The 18,955-nt window shown below is 46.8% G+C and overlaps 1 protein-coding gene across 6 annotated transcripts in view; it reads right to left on the reverse strand.

The window, feature by feature from the left end:
- Positions 1-18,955, reverse strand: part of LIN9 (lin-9 DREAM MuvB core complex component) — a 239,744-nt gene that overhangs the window by 10,802 nt on the left and 209,987 nt on the right. For all 6 annotated transcript variants that reach the window (XM_030195724.1, XM_030195723.1, XM_030195727.1 and 3 more), the window contains 2 exons: positions 9,681-9,806; positions 8,072-8,254 (listed from right to left, as the gene is read on the reverse strand). In XM_030195724.1, the coding sequence (XP_030051584.1) occupies positions 8,072-8,254; positions 9,681-9,806 (309 nt within the window). The remainder of the gene's footprint in view (positions 1-8,071; positions 8,255-9,680; positions 9,807-18,955) is intronic.

Genomic DNA, 18,955 nt, shown 5'->3' on the forward strand with positions numbered 1-18,955 from the left:
CGCGGAGCGGGGGGAGGGACACCACACCCGCCGATGCGGGGGGATCTGGCTTATCCTGCAACCGCAACCGCGGGAGGAGCTGACTGACCCTAACACCGCCGAAGCGGGAGGGGTACAAAACTGCCCTACAGCCGCACGAAGCGGGAGGGAGTGCCGGCAGAATTTTAAGTCTCAATCCAGCCCCGTAAAACGGAGGGGAGAGGAATGCAGCAGCTCACTGTAACACAAACTCGTCTTAACTCTTGAAGAATCCAAGTGAAAAAACTTGAACACGAAGTCTTTCTGAAGTAACTGAAGACTAAACTTGAACCTGAAATGCAACCAGAATAAAAACAGTACAGATATCTGGGAGGGGCTATGGATCGATCAGCTATGATTAATGGAAAGAAAATTATCAGGTATGATTATACATAATTTTACCTTCCATATCATCAAGCTGATCAATCCATAGACTGGTGGGATGTACCGAAGCAGTACTCACCCAGGGCGGGACATTGAAATCCCTGACCTCAACACTGAAGCTCCAAACCGGGCCTCCGCCCGTGCAGCCACAGTCAAACGGTAATGCTTGGAGAATGTATGAGCCGAAGCCCAAGTTGCCGCCTTGCATATCTCTTCCAAGGAGACGGATCCGGCCTCTGCCATCGAGGCCGCCTGAGCTCTCGTGGAGTGAGCCTTCAGCTGGATAGGCGGCACCTTCCCCGCGGCCACATAAGCCGCTGCAATGGCTTCCTTGACCCATCTTGCCACTGTAGGCTTAGCAGCCTGCAGACCCTTACGAGGACCTGCAAACAGGACAAACAGATGATCCGATTTCCGGAAATCATTGGTCACTTCCAAGTATCTTATGATGACTCGTCTCACATCCAGATATTTAAGAGCAGAGTACTCCTCTGGGTAGTCCTCCCTACGAAAGGAAGGGAGACAGAGCTGCTGATTCACATGGAAGCGAGAAACAATCTTGGGCAGGAAGGAAGGCACTGTGCGAATAGTCACTCCTGCCTCAGTGAACTGCAGAAAAGGCTCTCGACATGAGAGCGCCTGGAGCTCGGAAACTCTTCTGGCTGAAGTGATAGCCACCAAAAAGACTGCTTTCAACGTCAGGTCTTTCAGAGATGCCCTCGACAAGGGTTCAAAAGGCGGCTTCTGCAATGCTCTTAGTACCAGGTTGAGATTCCACGCAGGCACCACTGAGTGCAGAGGAGGGCGCAGGTGATTAACTCCCTTGAGAAAGTGCACCACATCTGGCTGCGAAGCCAGGGAAGCACCCTTCAGGCGGCCCCTGAAGCAAGCCAGAGCCGCTACCTGGACTTTAAGGGAACTGAGCGACAGGCCTTTCTCCAGACCTTCTTGCAGGAACGCCAACACTGAAGAAATTGGAGCAGTGAAGGGAGAAAGTGAGCCTGCTTCACACCACGCTGCAAAGATACGCCAAACCCTGGCGTAAGCAGTAGAAGTAGAGCGCTTCCTCGCTCTCAGCATAGTGGCGATGACCTTGTCTGAGAAGCCCTTCTTCCTCAGACGCTGCCGCTCAATAGCCAGGCCGTAAGACCAAAGGGGGAGGGATCCTCCATCACCACGGGACCCTGATGTAACAGACCCTGCTCCACTGGCAGCCGCAGAGGATCGTCGACTGAGAGCCTGATCAAGTCCGCATACCAGGGACGCCTGGGCCAATCCGGACCCACCAGGATTACCCTGCCGGGATGCTTTGCCACCCGGTCTAGCACCCTGCCCAACATGGGCCAGGGCGGGAACACATAGAGAAGCTCTTGTGTCGGCCACTGTTGGAGAAGAGCATCTACTCCCAGGGATCGAGGGTCCCGTCCTCTGCTGAAAAAGCGCGGCACTTGGCAATTGGCCGATGACGCCATCAGATCTAGGCTCGGCTGGCCCCAGCGCTTCGTGATGTCCAAGAACGCCTGAGCAGATAGCTGCCACTCTCCGGGCTCCAAGGTATGGCGACTGAGAAAGTCCGCCTTGACATTCATGACTCCGGCAATGTGGGCCGCTGAAAGCTGCTCCAGGTTCGCTTCCGCCCACTGGCAAAGATTCATAGCCTCCTTGGCTAGAGGGGCGCTCTTGGTACCTCCCTGGCGGTTGACATAGGCCACAGCCGTGGCATTGTCCGACAGGACCCGTACAGGCTTCAACACCAGTACCGGGATGAACTCCAAAAGCGCCAACCGAATGGCTCTGAGTTCCAGGAGGTTGATAGACCACTTTGCCTCTGCAGGAGACCAGAGCCCCTGCGCTGTCCTTCCCAAGCAGTGGGCTCCCCAGCCCGACAACGAGGCGTCCGTCGTGACGACAATCCACTCTGGGGTCACCAGAGGCATTCCCGCAGACAACTTGTCTGTCTGCATCCACCAGCTCAGCGCCTTGCGCACTGCTGGGTCCAAGGGAAGGCGCACAGCATAATCCTCCGACATCGGAGTCCAGCGCTGCAGCAAAGAGTGTTGAAGTGGTCTCATATGAGCCCTGGCCCAGGGCACAACTTCCATCGTGGCCGTCATAGAGCCGAACAGCTGCACATAGTCCCAAGCCCGAAGGGGAGAGGCTACTAGGAACTGGTCCACCTGAGCCTGAAGTTTGACAATCCGATTGTCTGGCAGGAACACTCTGCCCACTTGGGTGTCGACTCGAACTCCCAGGTACTCCAGGGACTGAGTCGGGCGCAGCTGGCTTTTCTCCCAGTTGATGATCCATCCCAGGGAGCTCAAAAGAGCAACTACCCGGTCCACAGCTTTGCCGCACTCTGCATAAGAGGGGGCTCGGATCAACCAGTCGTCCAGATAAGGATGGACTTGTACCCCTTCCTTTCGTAGGAAGGCCACGATGACCACCATTACTTTGGAAAAGGTCCGCGGAGCAGTAGCCAACCCGAAAGGGAGGGCTCTGAACTGGAAGTGTTGTCCCAGGACTGCAAAACGCAGAAAGCGTTGATGAGGAGGCCAGATGGGAATATGCAGGTACGCTTCCTTGATGTCCAAGGATGCCAGGAACTCTCCTGCCTTCACTGCCGCTATAACAGAGCGGAGAGTCTCCATGCGAAAGTGCCGCACTTTCAAGGCCCGATTGACCCCTTTGAGATCGAGGATAGGCCGGACAGAACCTCCTTTCTTTGGTACCACAAAGTAAATGGAGTAACGTCCCTTGCCAAGCTGACTTTCTGGCACCGGAACGACCGCGCCCAGGCGGATCAGATTGTCCAAGGTCTGCTGCACTGCCACAGCTTTGACCGGAGACTTGCAGGGAGAGAGTACAAACCCGTCTTTTAAGGGTCGGCAGAACTCTAGTTTGTAGCCGTCTCTGATGACTTCCAGCACCCACGCGTCTGAAGTTATTGTGGTCCACTCGCCCAGAAACGAGGACAGCCGTCCTCCAATCTGCACTGGGGCGTGGACCAAGACCCCGTCATTGGGTACGAGACCCTGGGGGAGGACCGGAGGGAGCACCTCCGGGACGGCGGTCTCTGCGAAAGGAATGCTGCTTGGGGGAGAAATTCCTCTTGAAGGAAGAGGGGGCAGAGGAACCCGACTTGCCCGGGCGGTACCGACGGGCTTCCTGCAACCGTCCTCTGGAGGTACCGGGATGAGTACTAGCCCGAGCCCTGACCTCTGGTAATTTCTTGCCCTTAGACGTGCCGAGATCGGTCACGATTTTGTCCAGCTCGACCCCAAAGAGCAGCTTGCCTTTAAAAGGCAACCTAGCCAGGCGGGATTTAGAGGCGTGGTCAGCAGACCAATGTTTCAGCCAAAGCCACCGCCGCGCAGAGATTGTCTGAGCCATGCCTTTCGCTGAGGCCCTCAAGACATCATACAGCAAGTCTGCCAAATAGGCTAAGCCCGATTCCAGGGCCGGCCAATCAGCCCTCAAGGAATGATCCGAGGGGGAAGCCCGCTGCACCATAGTCAGGCACGCCCTGGCCACATAGGAGCCGCAAACTGAGGCCTGCAAACTTAAAGCAGCCGCCTCAAAGGACGACCTTAAGGCCGCCTCCAATCTTCTGTCTTGGGCGTCCTTTAGGGCCGTGCCACCTTCCACCGGCAACGCCGTTTTCTTAGTCACCGCAGTGATTAAAGAATCCACGGTAGGCCACAGATAGGCCTCACGTTCACTCACAGCCAAAGGATAGAGGCGGGACATAGCCCTAGCCACTTTAAGGCTCGCTTCTGGGACATCCCATTGAGCCGAAATTAAGGTGTGCATGGCATCATGCACGTGGAAGGTTCTAGGCGGGCGCTTCGTCCCCAGCATAATGGCAGAGCCAACAGGGGCTGAGGGAGAGACGTCCTCCGGAGAGGAAATCTTCAAAGTGTCCATGGCCTGTAACAACAGGTTGGGCAAATCCTCTGGGCTAAAAAGCCGCGCTGCAGAGGGGTCATCCGCTCCATCCGAGCGGGGATCCGTCTCCTCCAAGGAATCCGCAAAGGACCGTTGGGAGACCTCAGACACGCTGCCCTCATCTACATCGGAGGAGACAAATTCCTCCAAGGCCTGGGAATCAACCCGAGGACGTTTACCTCTGGGAACCTCAACCTCTTTACCAGACGAGGGAGTAGGGGCAGCGTTGTGCATGAGGAAGGCCTGATGCAGCAGCAAAACAAACTCGGGGGAGAAACCCCCCAGACTGTGCACTTCCGCAGCCTGGGCAACAGCCCTAGACGCACCCTCAACCGGCGCTCGCAATAGCGGGGGAGAGACATGCTGCGCATCCAAAATGGCGTCCGGCGCGAAACTCCGCGAAGGAGCCGCGCGGGAAGAACGGCTCTTAACTTTAGCCGCTTCTGTGCCGTCGCCCAAATTAAGGGCGTTCATGGCATTAATGTCTCCAACCTCAAGGGCGGCCCAAGAAGAAGCCGTCCGAGCCGCGTGGCCGGCCAAGATGGCGGAGGCGAGGAGCGGGGGATGGGCGTTTATGGCGGGAAAAACCGCCACGCCGGAGGAAGGACCGGGACATTCATCGGTCACGAAACTGTCACCCAACAAGGGCGAATCAGGCTTTAAGACCCCTGCATCCCCTCTAGAAGCGCTCAAGCGACCCGGGGAGCGACCCTTTGCGCCCTCGCCCTCCGACGCCATATGCCACGAGGAGAAGAATCGGGGAACCCCCTGCCCGCTATAAAAAGGTAAAAATTACCTGCTGTCCGCTCCGAGTTGTAACGACCTGGTGTCCCACAGTGAGTAGCTGCAATAGATGCTTAAATAAACGTCGAAATAAACGCCTTTAAGGACGTTCAAAATTTTTTTTTTTTTTTTTTTTTACGGAGCCAGCGGGAGGGGGGAGAAAAGGAGGGACCTGGCACCACCAGGTTTGCACTTGCTCAAAAGAGCCCTCAACCCCAGGCACTCAACAAAACCTAAAAATTAGGCTTGGAGGCCTAGCCAGAGCTGCTGCTGTGTGTGACCACCACCTGCTGAGATAGAGAACATACTGGGGAGTTTCCGGCAGCACATGACCACATATAGGGAGGCAAAAGTTTGCTCTCTATCTCCACCTGCTGGTAGATGGACACAACCCACCAGTCTATGGATTGATCAGCTTGATGATATGGAAGAAATATTTTCTCAGGGAGATTTGCTTCAAGCAAGAGCAGGGAAAGGGTTAGAGGGAATTCCTGTAGAATGTTTGCTTTCTTCTACTATTACTACTACTACTACTACTTAACATTTCTAGAGCGCTACTAGGGTTACGCAGCGCTGTACAATTTAACAAAGAGAGACAGTCCCTGCTCAAAGAGCTTACAATCTAATAGACAAGTGAACGGTCGGTCCGATAGGGGCAGTCAAATTGGGGCAGTCTGGATTCACTGAACGGTAAGGGTTAGGTGCCGAACGCAGCATTGAAGAGGTGGGCTTTAAGCAAAGACTTGAAGACGGGCAGGGAGGGGGCTTGGCGTAAGGGTTCAGGAAGGTTGTTCCAAGCATAGGGTGAGGCGAGGCAGAATGAGCGGAGCCTGGAGTTGGCGGTGGTGGAGAAGGGCACTGAGAGGAGGGATTTATCCTGTGAACGGAGGTTACGGGCGGGAACGTAAGGGGAGATGAGGGTAGAGAGGTAGTGAGGGGCAGCAGACTGAGTGCATTTGTAGGTAAGAAGGAGAAGCTTGAATTGAATGCGGTATCCGATCGGAAGCCAGTGAAGTGACCTGAGGAGAGGGGTGATATGAGCATATCGGTTCTGGCGGAATATGAGACGTGCAGCAGAGTTCTGAACAGACTGAAGGGGGATAGATGGCTAAGTGGGAGGCCGGTGAGGAGTAAGTTGCAGTAGTCCAGGCGAGAGGTAATGAGAGCGTGGACGAGAGTTCGGGTGGTGTGTTCAGAGAGGAAAGGGCGAATTTTGCTGATGTTAAAGAGGAAGAAGCGACAGGTCTTGGCTATCTGCTGGATATGCGCAGAGAAGGAGAGAGAGGAGTCAAAGATGACTCCGAGGTTGCGGGCAGATGAGACGGGGAGGATGAGGGTGTTATCAACTGAGATAGAAAGTGGAGGAAGAGGAGAAGTGGGTTTTGGTGGAAAGACGATAAGCTCGGTCTTGGACATGTTCAGTTTCAGGTGGCGGTTGGACATCCAGGCAGCAATGTCGGATAAGCAGGCCGATACCTTTGCCTGGGTCTCCGCGGTGATGTCTGGTGTAGAGAGATACAGTTAGATTCCTATGGTATGAGGTCACGGTTTGGGTAATCTTCCAATCCTTATTGAGAAATCCCTAAATGCGGGGAAGAAGGAGGTAAAGAATGCCCTCCAGCTCAGAATAGGAGTTAGCACACAATTGGCAATCGAGATGAATGAGTCTCTCTGGGCAGAAGTAATGCCCATGGATTGAGACGACTGCACTTTGTCTTTCTTTCTATACTGGGCTGATGGAAGATCCTTACACTTGTCTTTGACAAAACTATTAAACTGTTCTTTGTAGAAACAAGTGTGATTGCTTTGGTACAGGCAGCAAAAGTGATTTGTCAGCTACTGTGACCATAACCAGAGCGTACTCTACTAGACTGAAGATCGCTCTGTAGATTGACATTTTAGATGTTTGTGCTAGGATTGGAGAACAAGACCTCAGCGCAATGACATTTGTGCTGCAAATTAGCTGTCAGGGCGAGAACTCAGGCCAGCACTAAGACTGTGTCTTCTAGATGGCATAGATAGTACAGGAGACCCCTGCACAGGCTGTGATTAGAGGCTGCACCTTGATGGTTCTCTGCTTTAGAGGGGAGCTTTGAAGCAACTGTAAACAGGCCTGTGCAAGCATATGAAGTCTCAGACAAGACTCGCATATCTTTGGAGATCCCTGGTGCTGGTCCTTTACAGTTGGATTCAAAGTCACTTTGCATGGAGATACAAGCATGTGCAGAGTCAGTTGGCCTTCTGTGCACTTTTGCTTCTTTCTTTTGTACAGTGTCTTTTCTAGGCTTCATGACGACTGCTGAGCTGCTATTTTGACCGTGGAGACATTCTTCCATAGTGCTTACACTTAACCCACTCATGGCATGTGCCAAGGCAAATGAGGTTTCTAGAGTATGTCTTGAAGTTCTGATCTACCTACCTCACTGAGGATAGGGCAGGGACAGAACCTCAGCTTCATCAGTTAACAAAATGAAAAGCAAGCAAGCAGAAAAAACAACTCATCACAAAACAAGTAAGAGGAGGAATTCCTTCATTTTTCAACCCTACAGCAGAGACTGCTGCAGGCAGGAAGGCTGACCATGTTCAGAACCTTCATTAAAGTTATGAGATCTGGGACAGCGGTTATGTTCTTGAGCTGTTGGATGACATCACCCACTTGTTTGCCCAACCTGATCCTGCTTGTTGACAACAAATCAAAAATGAATATTAAGAGCTAACAATCTGCCAAGCTAATATTCTGAAAAACCAACAGAATTGATGCTTGAAGAAAAGAACACACAATTTACACACAGCATAGACAATGCAAATTTGCCTTAAAGGTACAAAAGGCAGGAAAAGGAGGCTATGAGAAACTTCTTGTACTCTGAGGGAACCTTGCTGCACTACCAATGAAGGAACCCTTGCAGACCACACTCTCGCTGCTTCTAGTTCATACATTTACCTTTATCTGTAAGAGTATTGCCGTAAGTCGAGAGATCAAATCAGTCAAGCTCTCACTTTCTACACAAGGCTGTCCTGTAACAGTCATATTTGCCTGCCGCACGATTTCCTGGGCTGCCTCTTCACATCTGCGCCTCATATCCGTGGGCTGGTCTGCAGGCTGAAGGCCTTGGTCTGGAGCAAGCTTCTCAAATGGAAAACAACAAAAGAGGCTTAGAACACACATACATCTTCATTTACAGAGGCATGTATAAAGGCCTGTAAACTAGCCAGGAGGAGAAAGTTCTCAGCAAGACAACTACACCTTCACCCCTTCCCAATTCAATCTGTCATTCAGAACGTCTATGCTCATTCATATTTTGGTGAGTTATTGTAGGAGATCAAACTGTTCTAAGCAAGGCTTTGCAAGCGACTCTTCATGATGCATGCCATGGAGTAGAGTAGCTGCCCAGTGGTTAAAGCAGCAGGCTGAGAACCAGGGAAGTGGGTGCTGTTTACATCGCCATAAAAAGAATTTTGCTGGTGATAAGCACCTCTGAGGTCACTATATATATATAAAAAATCTATACGAAATCAATAAAAGTGAATGTGAAAGTTAAAGATGTCATTCTGAAGAATATATATGTGAGATTTCCTTATTGAAGAACCTATTTGAATCTAGCTAGGTATCTGAGAACTATGTACTGGCTACAACTGTGGTACCTTTTATAAATCTGATTGAAATAAGCCATTAACTTAGTATATTATGAGAACCAGGGCAGCCAGGGTTCAAATTCTGTTTCTCCCACCGATGCGCACTATGTCCCTGGGCAAGTCACTTCAAACACTGATGCCTCTTGTATAAGTTAGGACCAGATTTACTAACATGTGCTACCACACCTTTCTTAATACAGGACCCCATTATTGTAAATGGGGCCCATTTAACCTGCACAAAACAGAATTTCCCTTGAGCTTGGATTTGGAAAGGCAAGACATTAAATCCCAAATCCATGCAACATCCAGACACATGGGTTTATTGTTTGTATGTTAAAGGACAAATAGATCAAATGGGACTTGATATACCGCCTTTCTGTGGTTTTTGCAACTACATTCAAAGCGGTTTACATATATTCAGATACTTATTTTGTACCAGGGGCAATAGAGGGTTAAGTGACTTGCCCAGAGTCACAAGGAGCTGCAGTGGGAATCAAACTCAGTTCCCCAGGATCAAAGTCCACTGCAATAACCACTAGGCTACTCCTCCACTCATTCCACCAATAAGAGCCAACCTCATCAGTGATGTCACAATGGCTTGATTGCCCAATACTTGGCTCACTTGTGATATTGTGATGTCATAAAGGAAAGGGGGAAGGGAAATGGGACTTGATATACTGCCTTTCTGAGGTTTTTGCAACTACATTCAAAGCGGTTTACATATATTCAGGTACTTATTTTGTACCAGGGGTAATGGAGGGTTAAGTGATTTGCCCAGAGTCACAGGGAGCTGCGGTGGGAATCGAACTCAGTTTCCCAGGATCAAAGTCCACTGCATTAACCACTAGGCTACTCCTGCATTAAAGGACAGAACAAATGGAAGCTCTTTCCACACACACTGGTTTGTGATGGGTTACCTCATAACAGTACTGTTGAACTTTGTGTAAAACTTTGTTCAGATCCTTGTTCAGCTGTTCCAAGTCCAGAACAATGGTGGCATATCGTCTCTGGAACTCAATGCTAATGGGTATGGAATAGGATTTCTGTGGACAGGAAGAAGTGTATTACTGAAAACTTTCAAACCAGGTTATCCCCTGTGCTGAAAGCAGCAGGTACACCAACATAACATATATATATTACATGCCTTCAATGAAAGACATGTATGTTAGTTCCCTTAACTTGTAATAGTTGAGCCAAAGTAAAGGTGACCAGATAGCTCCAAATCATAAAGGGACAGGCTGAGTCACTCTAATTAAACTCTGGAATTCGTTGCCAGAGAATGTAGTACAACCAGTTAGCGTGGTTTAAAAAAAAAGGTTTGGCTAACTTCCTAAAACAAAAGTCAACAAGACATTATTAAGGTGGACTTGGGAAAATACACTGTTTATTTCGAGGACATGCAGCATAAAATCTGTTTTACTGTTCTGGGATCTTGCCAGGTACTTGTGACCTGGATTGGCCACTGTTGGAAATAGGATGCTGGGCTTGATAGACGTTTGGTCTGTCCCAGTGTGGCAACACTTATGTACTTATGTGCTTGGGATTCTGAATGGAATCTTTCTACTCTTTGGGGTTCCACATGGAATGCTGCTACACTTTGAAATTCTGCATGGAATCTTGTTATTCTTTAGAATTCTAGAATCTTGCTACTCTTTGGGGTTCTATATGGAATGTTGCTACTATTGGGTACTTGTGACCTGGATTGGCCACTGTTGGAAACAGGATGCTGGGCTTGATGGACCTTTGGTCTGTTCCAGTGTGGCAACACTTATGTGCTTGGGATTCTGAATGGAATCTTGCTACTTTTGGGAGTTCTACATGGAATGTTGCTACACTTTGAAATTCTGCATGGAATCTTGTTATTCTTTAGAATTCTAGAATCTTGCTACTCTTTGGGGTTCTACATGGAATGTTGCTACTATTGGGTACTTGTGACCTGGATTGGCCACTGTTGGAAACAGGATGCTGGGCTTGATTGACCTTCAGTCTGTCCCAGTATGTCCTTATGGTTTAACCTTATTTCATCTATGAGGACATGTAGTTCCCTTCTTTGTAAGCCCATACATTTTTATTTATTTTCTTTTTTTTTTTTTTTGTACCCCAAAATATCCAAAACATGTTTGGTTCAATGCAGTTTACATTGTAACATTAAACATTCTAACAATAAACATTCTAACAAGCAGTGAAACTTAACATTTACACTTGAGTTAGGATTGTAGCAATGGGATAAATGTCCCTTATCACCTGAAGTATCTAGTTAACCTATCAAAAAGGCTGCAGCTAGATACACACTGGAGGGAACTCTTGCACAAGGCTGAATCTTTCAAGCACAGAACTAGGACCTCTCAATGTACTCCTAACATACCTACAAACCAATCAGCTTTGTCAGAATGGACACTGCAGGTATACTCCAAGATTAGAGAGGAAGAATCCAGGCTGAAAGATTAGATGTTTCAAGAATGAGGAAATTAGATCCTACCTGCTAATTCTTCAGTTCCTCCAGATTAGTTCAGATGCGCGAGTTTGCCTTCTCCTGCTAGCAGATGGAGATTGAGAACTACTGATTGGTGACCTCATCATTTAAGAACCCTGTGCAGTCAAAGCAGAAAGGACATAATATTCCCCAAGATGAACCCAGAAACAAGAAAAAATAGAGTCAAACGCCTTAGCAACCAAGACTATATAATCCCTCTGGCACTCACACCTTCAAGACATGTCACAACTGAACTATATACAGCAAGCTTCCTAAAACCAAGAGCACTGACAATGTAGGGAGGTTCTAGACTGGTCTGGAAGGACTAAAGAAAATAAATTTAGCAGATAAAATCTAATTTCCCCTTCCTTAATATCCCTCCAGACTAGGCCAGATACATGGGAAGTACCAAAGCAGTAGATTCCAAGGGTTGGTATTGCCATAGGCTTGTACTCAAAATTTTCATGACAAAAGCTGTATGCTGGGCTGCTAGCACATTCAGCCTGTAGAGCAGAGTGGAAGAATGCAAGGAAGACTAAATGGCTGCTTTGCAAATATCTTGAAGGGAATAAAGCCAAGGCCACCCAGGAAGTCTGACTCTCTGCAGAATATACCTTTAGAATTGGAGATACCAGATCCCCCCCACCCCAAGTACAGTAGATAAGCAGACTCCAGCAGGCAATAGTAGACTTAGAACCTGCTTCTTCTTTTCTGTGTCTCTGAAACACAAAAAGAGTCTATTCATTTGCTGAGACTCCTCTTTTTTTCAAGAAACTGTGTAAATTCTCTTCAGATTGAGTCGATGCAACTAACTGAAGTTGATTCTGGGTCTGCCTGAAACACTGGAAGCAAAATCAACTGGTATGAAACAAACTTCCTAATGTGATTTTGTAAATGCCTTAAAACACATCTGTTCCAACAGACAAATGCTAATCCCTCATTCTTTTAATTGTAATTCATTCTTACTGTAAACTGCTCTGGACTCATTGGGGGAGAAAGCGGTCTATAAATGTTTGATTAGATTAGAAGGAAGAAAAGAAGGAATCTGCTGAATAATCCCTTCTCTAGTGACATTACCAGGCAAGGCTCCCTACAACAGGATAAGACCTGCAATCCCAAAATTTTCTGGTTTGAACACACAACCAGGAGAAATACAAATCTTGAAGGTGAGGTCTTTAATGGTTGCTTCCTTATGGGGCACAAAGGGCACCTCTACCAAATCATAACACCAACATCAGGTTCCACGGTGGTACAATGGGCTTCCTGTGAGGTTTCAAAAGCTGACCACCTCTTAGAAATCTGACCACATCCACAACAGCCATGATCGAATTACCCCAGATGAGATCTCTACAGCAAGAAATAACCACCTTGGCATCTTCAAGAAAACTAGCATGAGACCCTTTCCATAAGAACATAATAGCCATACTGGGTGAGAGCAATGGTCCATCTAGCCCAGTATCTTTTTTCCAACACTTGCCAATCCAGATAACAAGTACCTGGAAGAATCTCAAATAGTAGCAACATTTCATGCTACCAATCCCAGAGTAAGCAGTGGCTTCCCCATGTCTGTCTCAACAGCAGACTATGGACTTTTCCTCCAGGAACTTGTCCAAACCATTTTTAAACACAGATACGCTAACCGCTGTTATGACATCCTTCAAGAGTTCCAGAGCTTAACTACTTGTTGAGTGAAAATATTTCACCTCCTCTTTGTTTTAAAAGTATTTCCATGTAACTTCGAGTGTCCCCTAGTCTTTGTACTTTTTCAAAGAGTAAAAAAAATTTGGCACTTCTACTCATTCTACACCACTAAAGATTTTGTAGAACTCAATCATATACCTCCTCAGCCATCTCTTTCCAAGCTGAAGAGCCCTAACCTCTTTAGCCTTTCCTCATATAAGAGGAGTTCCATCCCATCAATTTGGTTGCTCTTCTTTGAACCTTTTCTAATTCTGCTATATCTTTTTTGAGATATGGCGACCAGAACTAAAGCAATACTCAAGGTGAAGTCGCACCATGGAGCAACACAGAAGCATTATAGTATTCTTGGTCTTATTTATCATCCCTTTCCTAATAATTCCTAGCATCCTGTTTGCTTTTTTGGCCGCCGCCACACACTAGGCAGAAGATTGCAGTGTATTGTCTACAATGACACCTAGATCTTTTTCTTGGGCGCTGACCCCTTAGGTGTACCCTAGCATCAGGTAACTATGACTCAGATTATTCTTCCCAATGTGCATCACTTTGCATTTGTCCACATTAAGTTTAATCTGCAATTTGGATGTCTAGTCTTCCAATTTCCTAAGGTCTTCCTGCAATTTTTCACAGTCCATATTTAACATCCTTGAATAGTTTTGAGTCATCTGCATATTTAATTACCTCACTTGTTGTTACAATTTCCAGATCATTTATAAATATGTTCAATAACACCAGTCCCAGTACAGATCCCTGTGGCACTCCACTGTTTACCCTCCTCCACTGAGAGAAACTACCATTTAACCCTACCCTCTGTTTTATGTCCAATAACCAATCCTAACCCACACCAGAACTTTGCCACCTATCCAATGACTAATTTTTCCAGGAGTATCTCATGAGGAACTTTATCAAAAGCTTTCTGAAAATCTAGATACACTACATCAACCGGCTCACCTTCAGCCACTATAGAAAAGGTGATTACGACAAAATGAGAAAAATGGTGAAAAAAAGACTGAAAGGAGCAGCTCGCAGAGTAAAAAACTTGCATCAGGCGTGGATGCTGTTTAAAAACACCATCCTGGAGGTTCAGGACAAATATATTCCACGTATTAGAAAAAAGGGAAAAAAGACTAAACGTCAGCCGGCGTGGCTAAACAGTAAGATAAAGGAAATCATTAGAGCCAAAAAACAATCCTTCAGAAAGTGGAGAAGAGAACCAACTGAAAGTAACAGGATAGATCATAAGGAATGCCAAGCCAAATGCAAAGCGGAGATAAGGAGGGCAAAAAAGGACTTTGAGAAGAAATTAGCGTTGGAAGCAAAAATACATAGTAAAAATTTTTTTAGATACATTAAAAGCAGGAAACCGGCCAAGAGTCGGTTGGGCCGCTGGACGAAATGGTGTTAAAGGGGCGATCAAGGAGGACAAAGCCGTAGCGGAGAAATTAAATGAATTCTTTGCTTCGGTCTTCACCGAGGAGGATTTGGGGGGGACACCGGTGCCGGAAAGAATATTTGAAGCGGGGGAGTCGGAGAAACTAAACAAATTCTCTGTAACCTTGGAGGATGTAATGGGTCAGTTCAGCAAGCTGAAGAGTAGTAAATCACCGGGACCTGATGGTATTCATCCCAGAGTATTAATAGAACTAAAAAATGAACTTGCGGAGCTACTGTAGAAATATGCAATCTGTCCCTAAAATCGAGTGTAGTACCGGAAGACTGGAGGGTAGCCAATGTTACTCCGATTTTTAAGAAGGGTTCCAGAGGAGATCCGGGAAATTATAGACCGGTGAGTCTGACGTCGGTGCCGGGCAAGATGGTGGAGGCTATTATTAAGAATAAATTGCAGAGCATATACAAAAACATGGACTGATGAGACAAAGTCAGCACGGATTTAGTGAAGGGAAGTCTTGCCTCACCAATCTAATGCATTTTTTTGAGGGGGTAAGCAAACATGTGGACAATGGGGAGCCGGTTGATATTGTATATCTGGATTTTCAGAAGGCGTTTGACAAAGTGCCGCACGAAAGACTCCTGAAGAAATTGCAGAGTCATGGAATCGGAGGTAGGGTATTATTATGGATTAAGAACTGGTTGAAAGATAGGAAGCAGAGAGTAGGATTGCGTGGCCAGTATTCTCAGTGGAGGAGGGTAGTTAGTGGGGTCCCGCAGGGGTCTGTGCTGGGTCCGTTGCTTTTTAATGTATTTATAAATGACCTAGAGATGGGAATAACTAGTGAGGTAATTAAATTCGCCGATGACACAAAATTATTCAGGGTCGTCAAGTCGCAGGAGGAATGTGAACGATTACAGGAGGACCTTGCGAGACTGGGAGAATGGGCGTGCAAGTGGCAGATGAAGTTCAATGTTGACAAGTGCAAAGTGATGCATGTGGGTAAGAGGAACCCGAATTATAGCTACGTCTTGCAAGGTTCCGCGTTAGGAGTTACGGATCAAGAAAGGGATCTGGGTGTCGTCGTCGATGATACGCTGAAACCTTCTGCTCAGTGTGCTGCTGCGGCTAGGAAAGCGAATAGAATGTTGGGTGTTATTAGGAAGGGTATGGAGTCCAGGTGTGCGGATGTTATAATGCCGTTGTATCGCTCCATGGTGCGACCGCACCTGGAGTATTGTGTTCAGTACTGGTCTCCGTATCTCAAAAAAGATATAGTAGAATTGGAAAAGGTACAGCGAAGGGCGACGAAAATGATAGTGGGGATGGGACGACTTTCCTACGAAGAGAGGCTGAGAAGGCTAGGGCTTTTCAGCTTGGAGAAGAGACGGCTGAGGGGAGATATGATAGAAGTGTATAAAATAATGAGTGGAATGGATCGGGTGGATGTGAAGCGACTGTTCACGCTATCCAAAAATACTAGGACTAGAGGGCATGAGTTGAAGCTACAGTGTGGTAAATTTAAAACGAATCGGAGAAAATTTTTCTTCACCCAACGTGTAATTAGACTCTGGAATTCGTTGCCGGAGAACGTGGTACGGGCGGTTAGCTTGACGGAGTTTAAAAAGGGGTTAGATAGATTCCTAAAGGACAAGTCCATAGACCGCTATTAAATGGACTTGGAAAAATTCCGCATTTTTAGGTATAACTTGTCTGGAATGTTTTTACGTTTGGGGAGCGTGCCAGGTGCCCTTGACCTGGATTGGCCACTGTCGGTGACAGGATGCTGGGCTAGATGGACCTTTGGTCTTTCCCAGTATGGCACTACTTATGTACATGTTTATTCATGCCTTCAAAGAAATGAAGCAAATTGGTGAGACAACACTTCTAAAACCATGCTGACTCTGTCCTAATAAATCATATTTATGTGTTTCGCAATTTTATTCTTTATAATAGTTTTCACTATTTTACCCAGAACTGACGACAGGCTTATTGGTCTGTAATTTCCTGGATCACCCCGGAACCCTTTTTTAAAATCGGTGTCACACTGTCCAATCTTCAGGTACCATGGACTTTGATGACAGGTTACAGATTACTAACAGCAGGATCAGCAATTTCAAGTTTGAGTTCTTTTAGTAACCTTGGATGCATGCCATCCGGTCCAGGTGATTTACTACTCTGTCGATTTGGCTCAGTACGTCTTCCAGGTTCACCAAGATTTCTTTCAGTTCCTCCCTTTGAAAACCATTTCTAGTATAGGTAGATTTCTTACATTTCTGGTACAGGTAGATGTCTTACATCTTCTTTCGTAAAGACCAAAGCAAAGAATTCACTCAGTTTCTCCGCTATGTCTTTGCTCTCCCTGAGTGCCCCTTTTGCTCCTTCATGATATAACGGTTCCACAAATTCCCTCAAGGCCAGTGGCGTAGCCAGACCTAACATTTTGGGTGGGCCCAGAGCTAATATGGGTGGGCACTGTGCATATAGGTATGAGTAGTGTTTCTTGCTACAAAATAATGCATTAGAATGCACTTGATGATGGATCTCTAAGTAGTATGCCCAGCATCAACATACGGAAAAACCAATATTTTAAAATATAGTTACACTATCTCACATCTTAAACTTGACCAGGAGCAAGTCTACTATAATGGCAAACATCTCAACACACATGACAGGATCCTACAGTATAATTTCAGAAATATCATCCTTCAAAATTTGCTTCCCTACCCCTCCATCCAACCTTGTAGCCCGGCATCAGCCCTTCTCTTCTCTACCCTACCCCCCACCCCCACCCATAGCCCAGCATCAGCCCTTCTCTTCCTAGGGGAAAAGATAAAATATACCTTTTTATCTCCTAGGCAGTGAAGAACCCACCACCAACATTACACACACACAAAAAACCCAAAACAAAACAAAAAAAAACACCATTCAGACAAAAACTGAAATGGAGACCCCCCCCCCCCCCCCCACACACACTTCTCTCCACCCAAGAAAGCCAGTCTCTAAAAGCAGGGCAATAACAGAAATGTTTTTTCTCTCCTGTACTCTGCAAAGTACAAAACTAAAATTTTTATTTACAAAATGTACATTTCACAAAGCAGGCACATCTCAATCTTAAAAAAAATATTAAATAAAATATATTTTTTTCTTTTTTACCTTTGTTGTCTGAGCACTTTATTTTTTTTTGATTGGGCTGGTCCCACTCTTCCACTTTCCATGTGTCAGTCTTCTAAATTCTTTTCCATTTCTTCTCTTTCCTCTCCCATTCAATCACCAAGTTCCACTCATCTTCTGCTCTGTTCCCTTCCCCCCAAGCCCCTAGCCACATCCATCTTCTGCTCTTTCTCCCTCCCTCCACCCACACCTAGTCTCATCCATCTTCTGCTCCCTCTCTCTCCTCCACATAGTTCCATTCATCTTCTGCTCCCTCTCCCTTCCCTCACACCCCCTAGTCCCATCCATCTTCTGCTCCTTCTAAATCTCTCTTACTCTCCCCCCATTCTTTTTAACCCTTTGCCGGTTGGTCTTGCCCCCGTCTCTCTTGCTCTCCTTCCAGCAACCCCCCCCCCCCCCCGCCACAGCACTGGAGTCTTCCAGTTCTTTCTCTCCCTCCAGCCCCGTGCCGCCCGGTATCATTCCCTCCCCCGTGTCTTCCAATCCCTTGAGTCGCCGGCAGCTTCATTAAGAAAGAAGTACAAACACTGCTTTAGACCTGTCCCTGGAAGCCCTTCTCTCTCCTACAACTTCCCGCCTACACGGGAACAGGAAGTTGAGAAAGAAAGGCTTCTGGGGGGCAGGTCTAAAGCAGCGTGTGTACTGCTTTCTCGCTGAGGCTATTGGCGGATTGGAGGACAGTACCTGGTGCCGTGATGCTGGAAGGAGAGAAAGATGGATGCATTCTGAAGAGCTGCTCTTTCCTGTTGGCTGCCTAAAAGCACGTGGCTATGGCAGAACTCAAAGGCTGGCTGTGCACTGATTGGAGGAGCAGGGAAAACTGATAGCTATGCCCGTCACGGGCTTTCTGCTTCTGATGCACCTGAAAAAGTTGTTACTGTGAGCTTTTGCCTCTGCAGCAAGTTTCTCTTCGTATTCTTTTAGCCTTCTTTATGCTTTACATCCAACTTGCCAGTGCTTATGTTGGTTCTTATTTTCTTCATTTGGGTCCTTTTTCTATTGTTTGACGGACATTCTTTTGGCTCTAATAGCCTCTTTCACTTCACCTTTTAACCATGCTGGCTTCGTTTTCTCTTCTTTCCACCTTTGTAAATACGTGGAATGCATCGGGTCTGGGCTCAATACATTTTACGATGCTTATCCCAGAAATAAGCTGTGGATTTTCCCAAGTCAATTTAATAATGGTCTATGGACTTTTCCTTTAGAAAGCCGTCCAGACCCTTTTTAAACTCTGCTAAGCTAAACATCTTTACCACATTCTCTGGCAATAAATTCCAGAGTTTAATTACACATTGAGTGAAGAAAATTTTTTTCTGATTTGTATTAAATTTACTACTTTGTAGCTTCATCGTATGCCCCCTAGTCCTAGTATTTTTGGAAAGAGTAAACAAATGATTCACATCTACCTGTTCCACTCCACTCATTATTTTATAGACCTCTATCATATCTCCCCTCAG

This window comes from Microcaecilia unicolor, chromosome 3, assembly GCF_901765095.1.
Source record: "Microcaecilia unicolor chromosome 3, aMicUni1.1, whole genome shotgun sequence".
NCBI classification, from domain to species: Eukaryota; Metazoa; Chordata; class Amphibia; order Gymnophiona; family Siphonopidae; genus Microcaecilia; species Microcaecilia unicolor.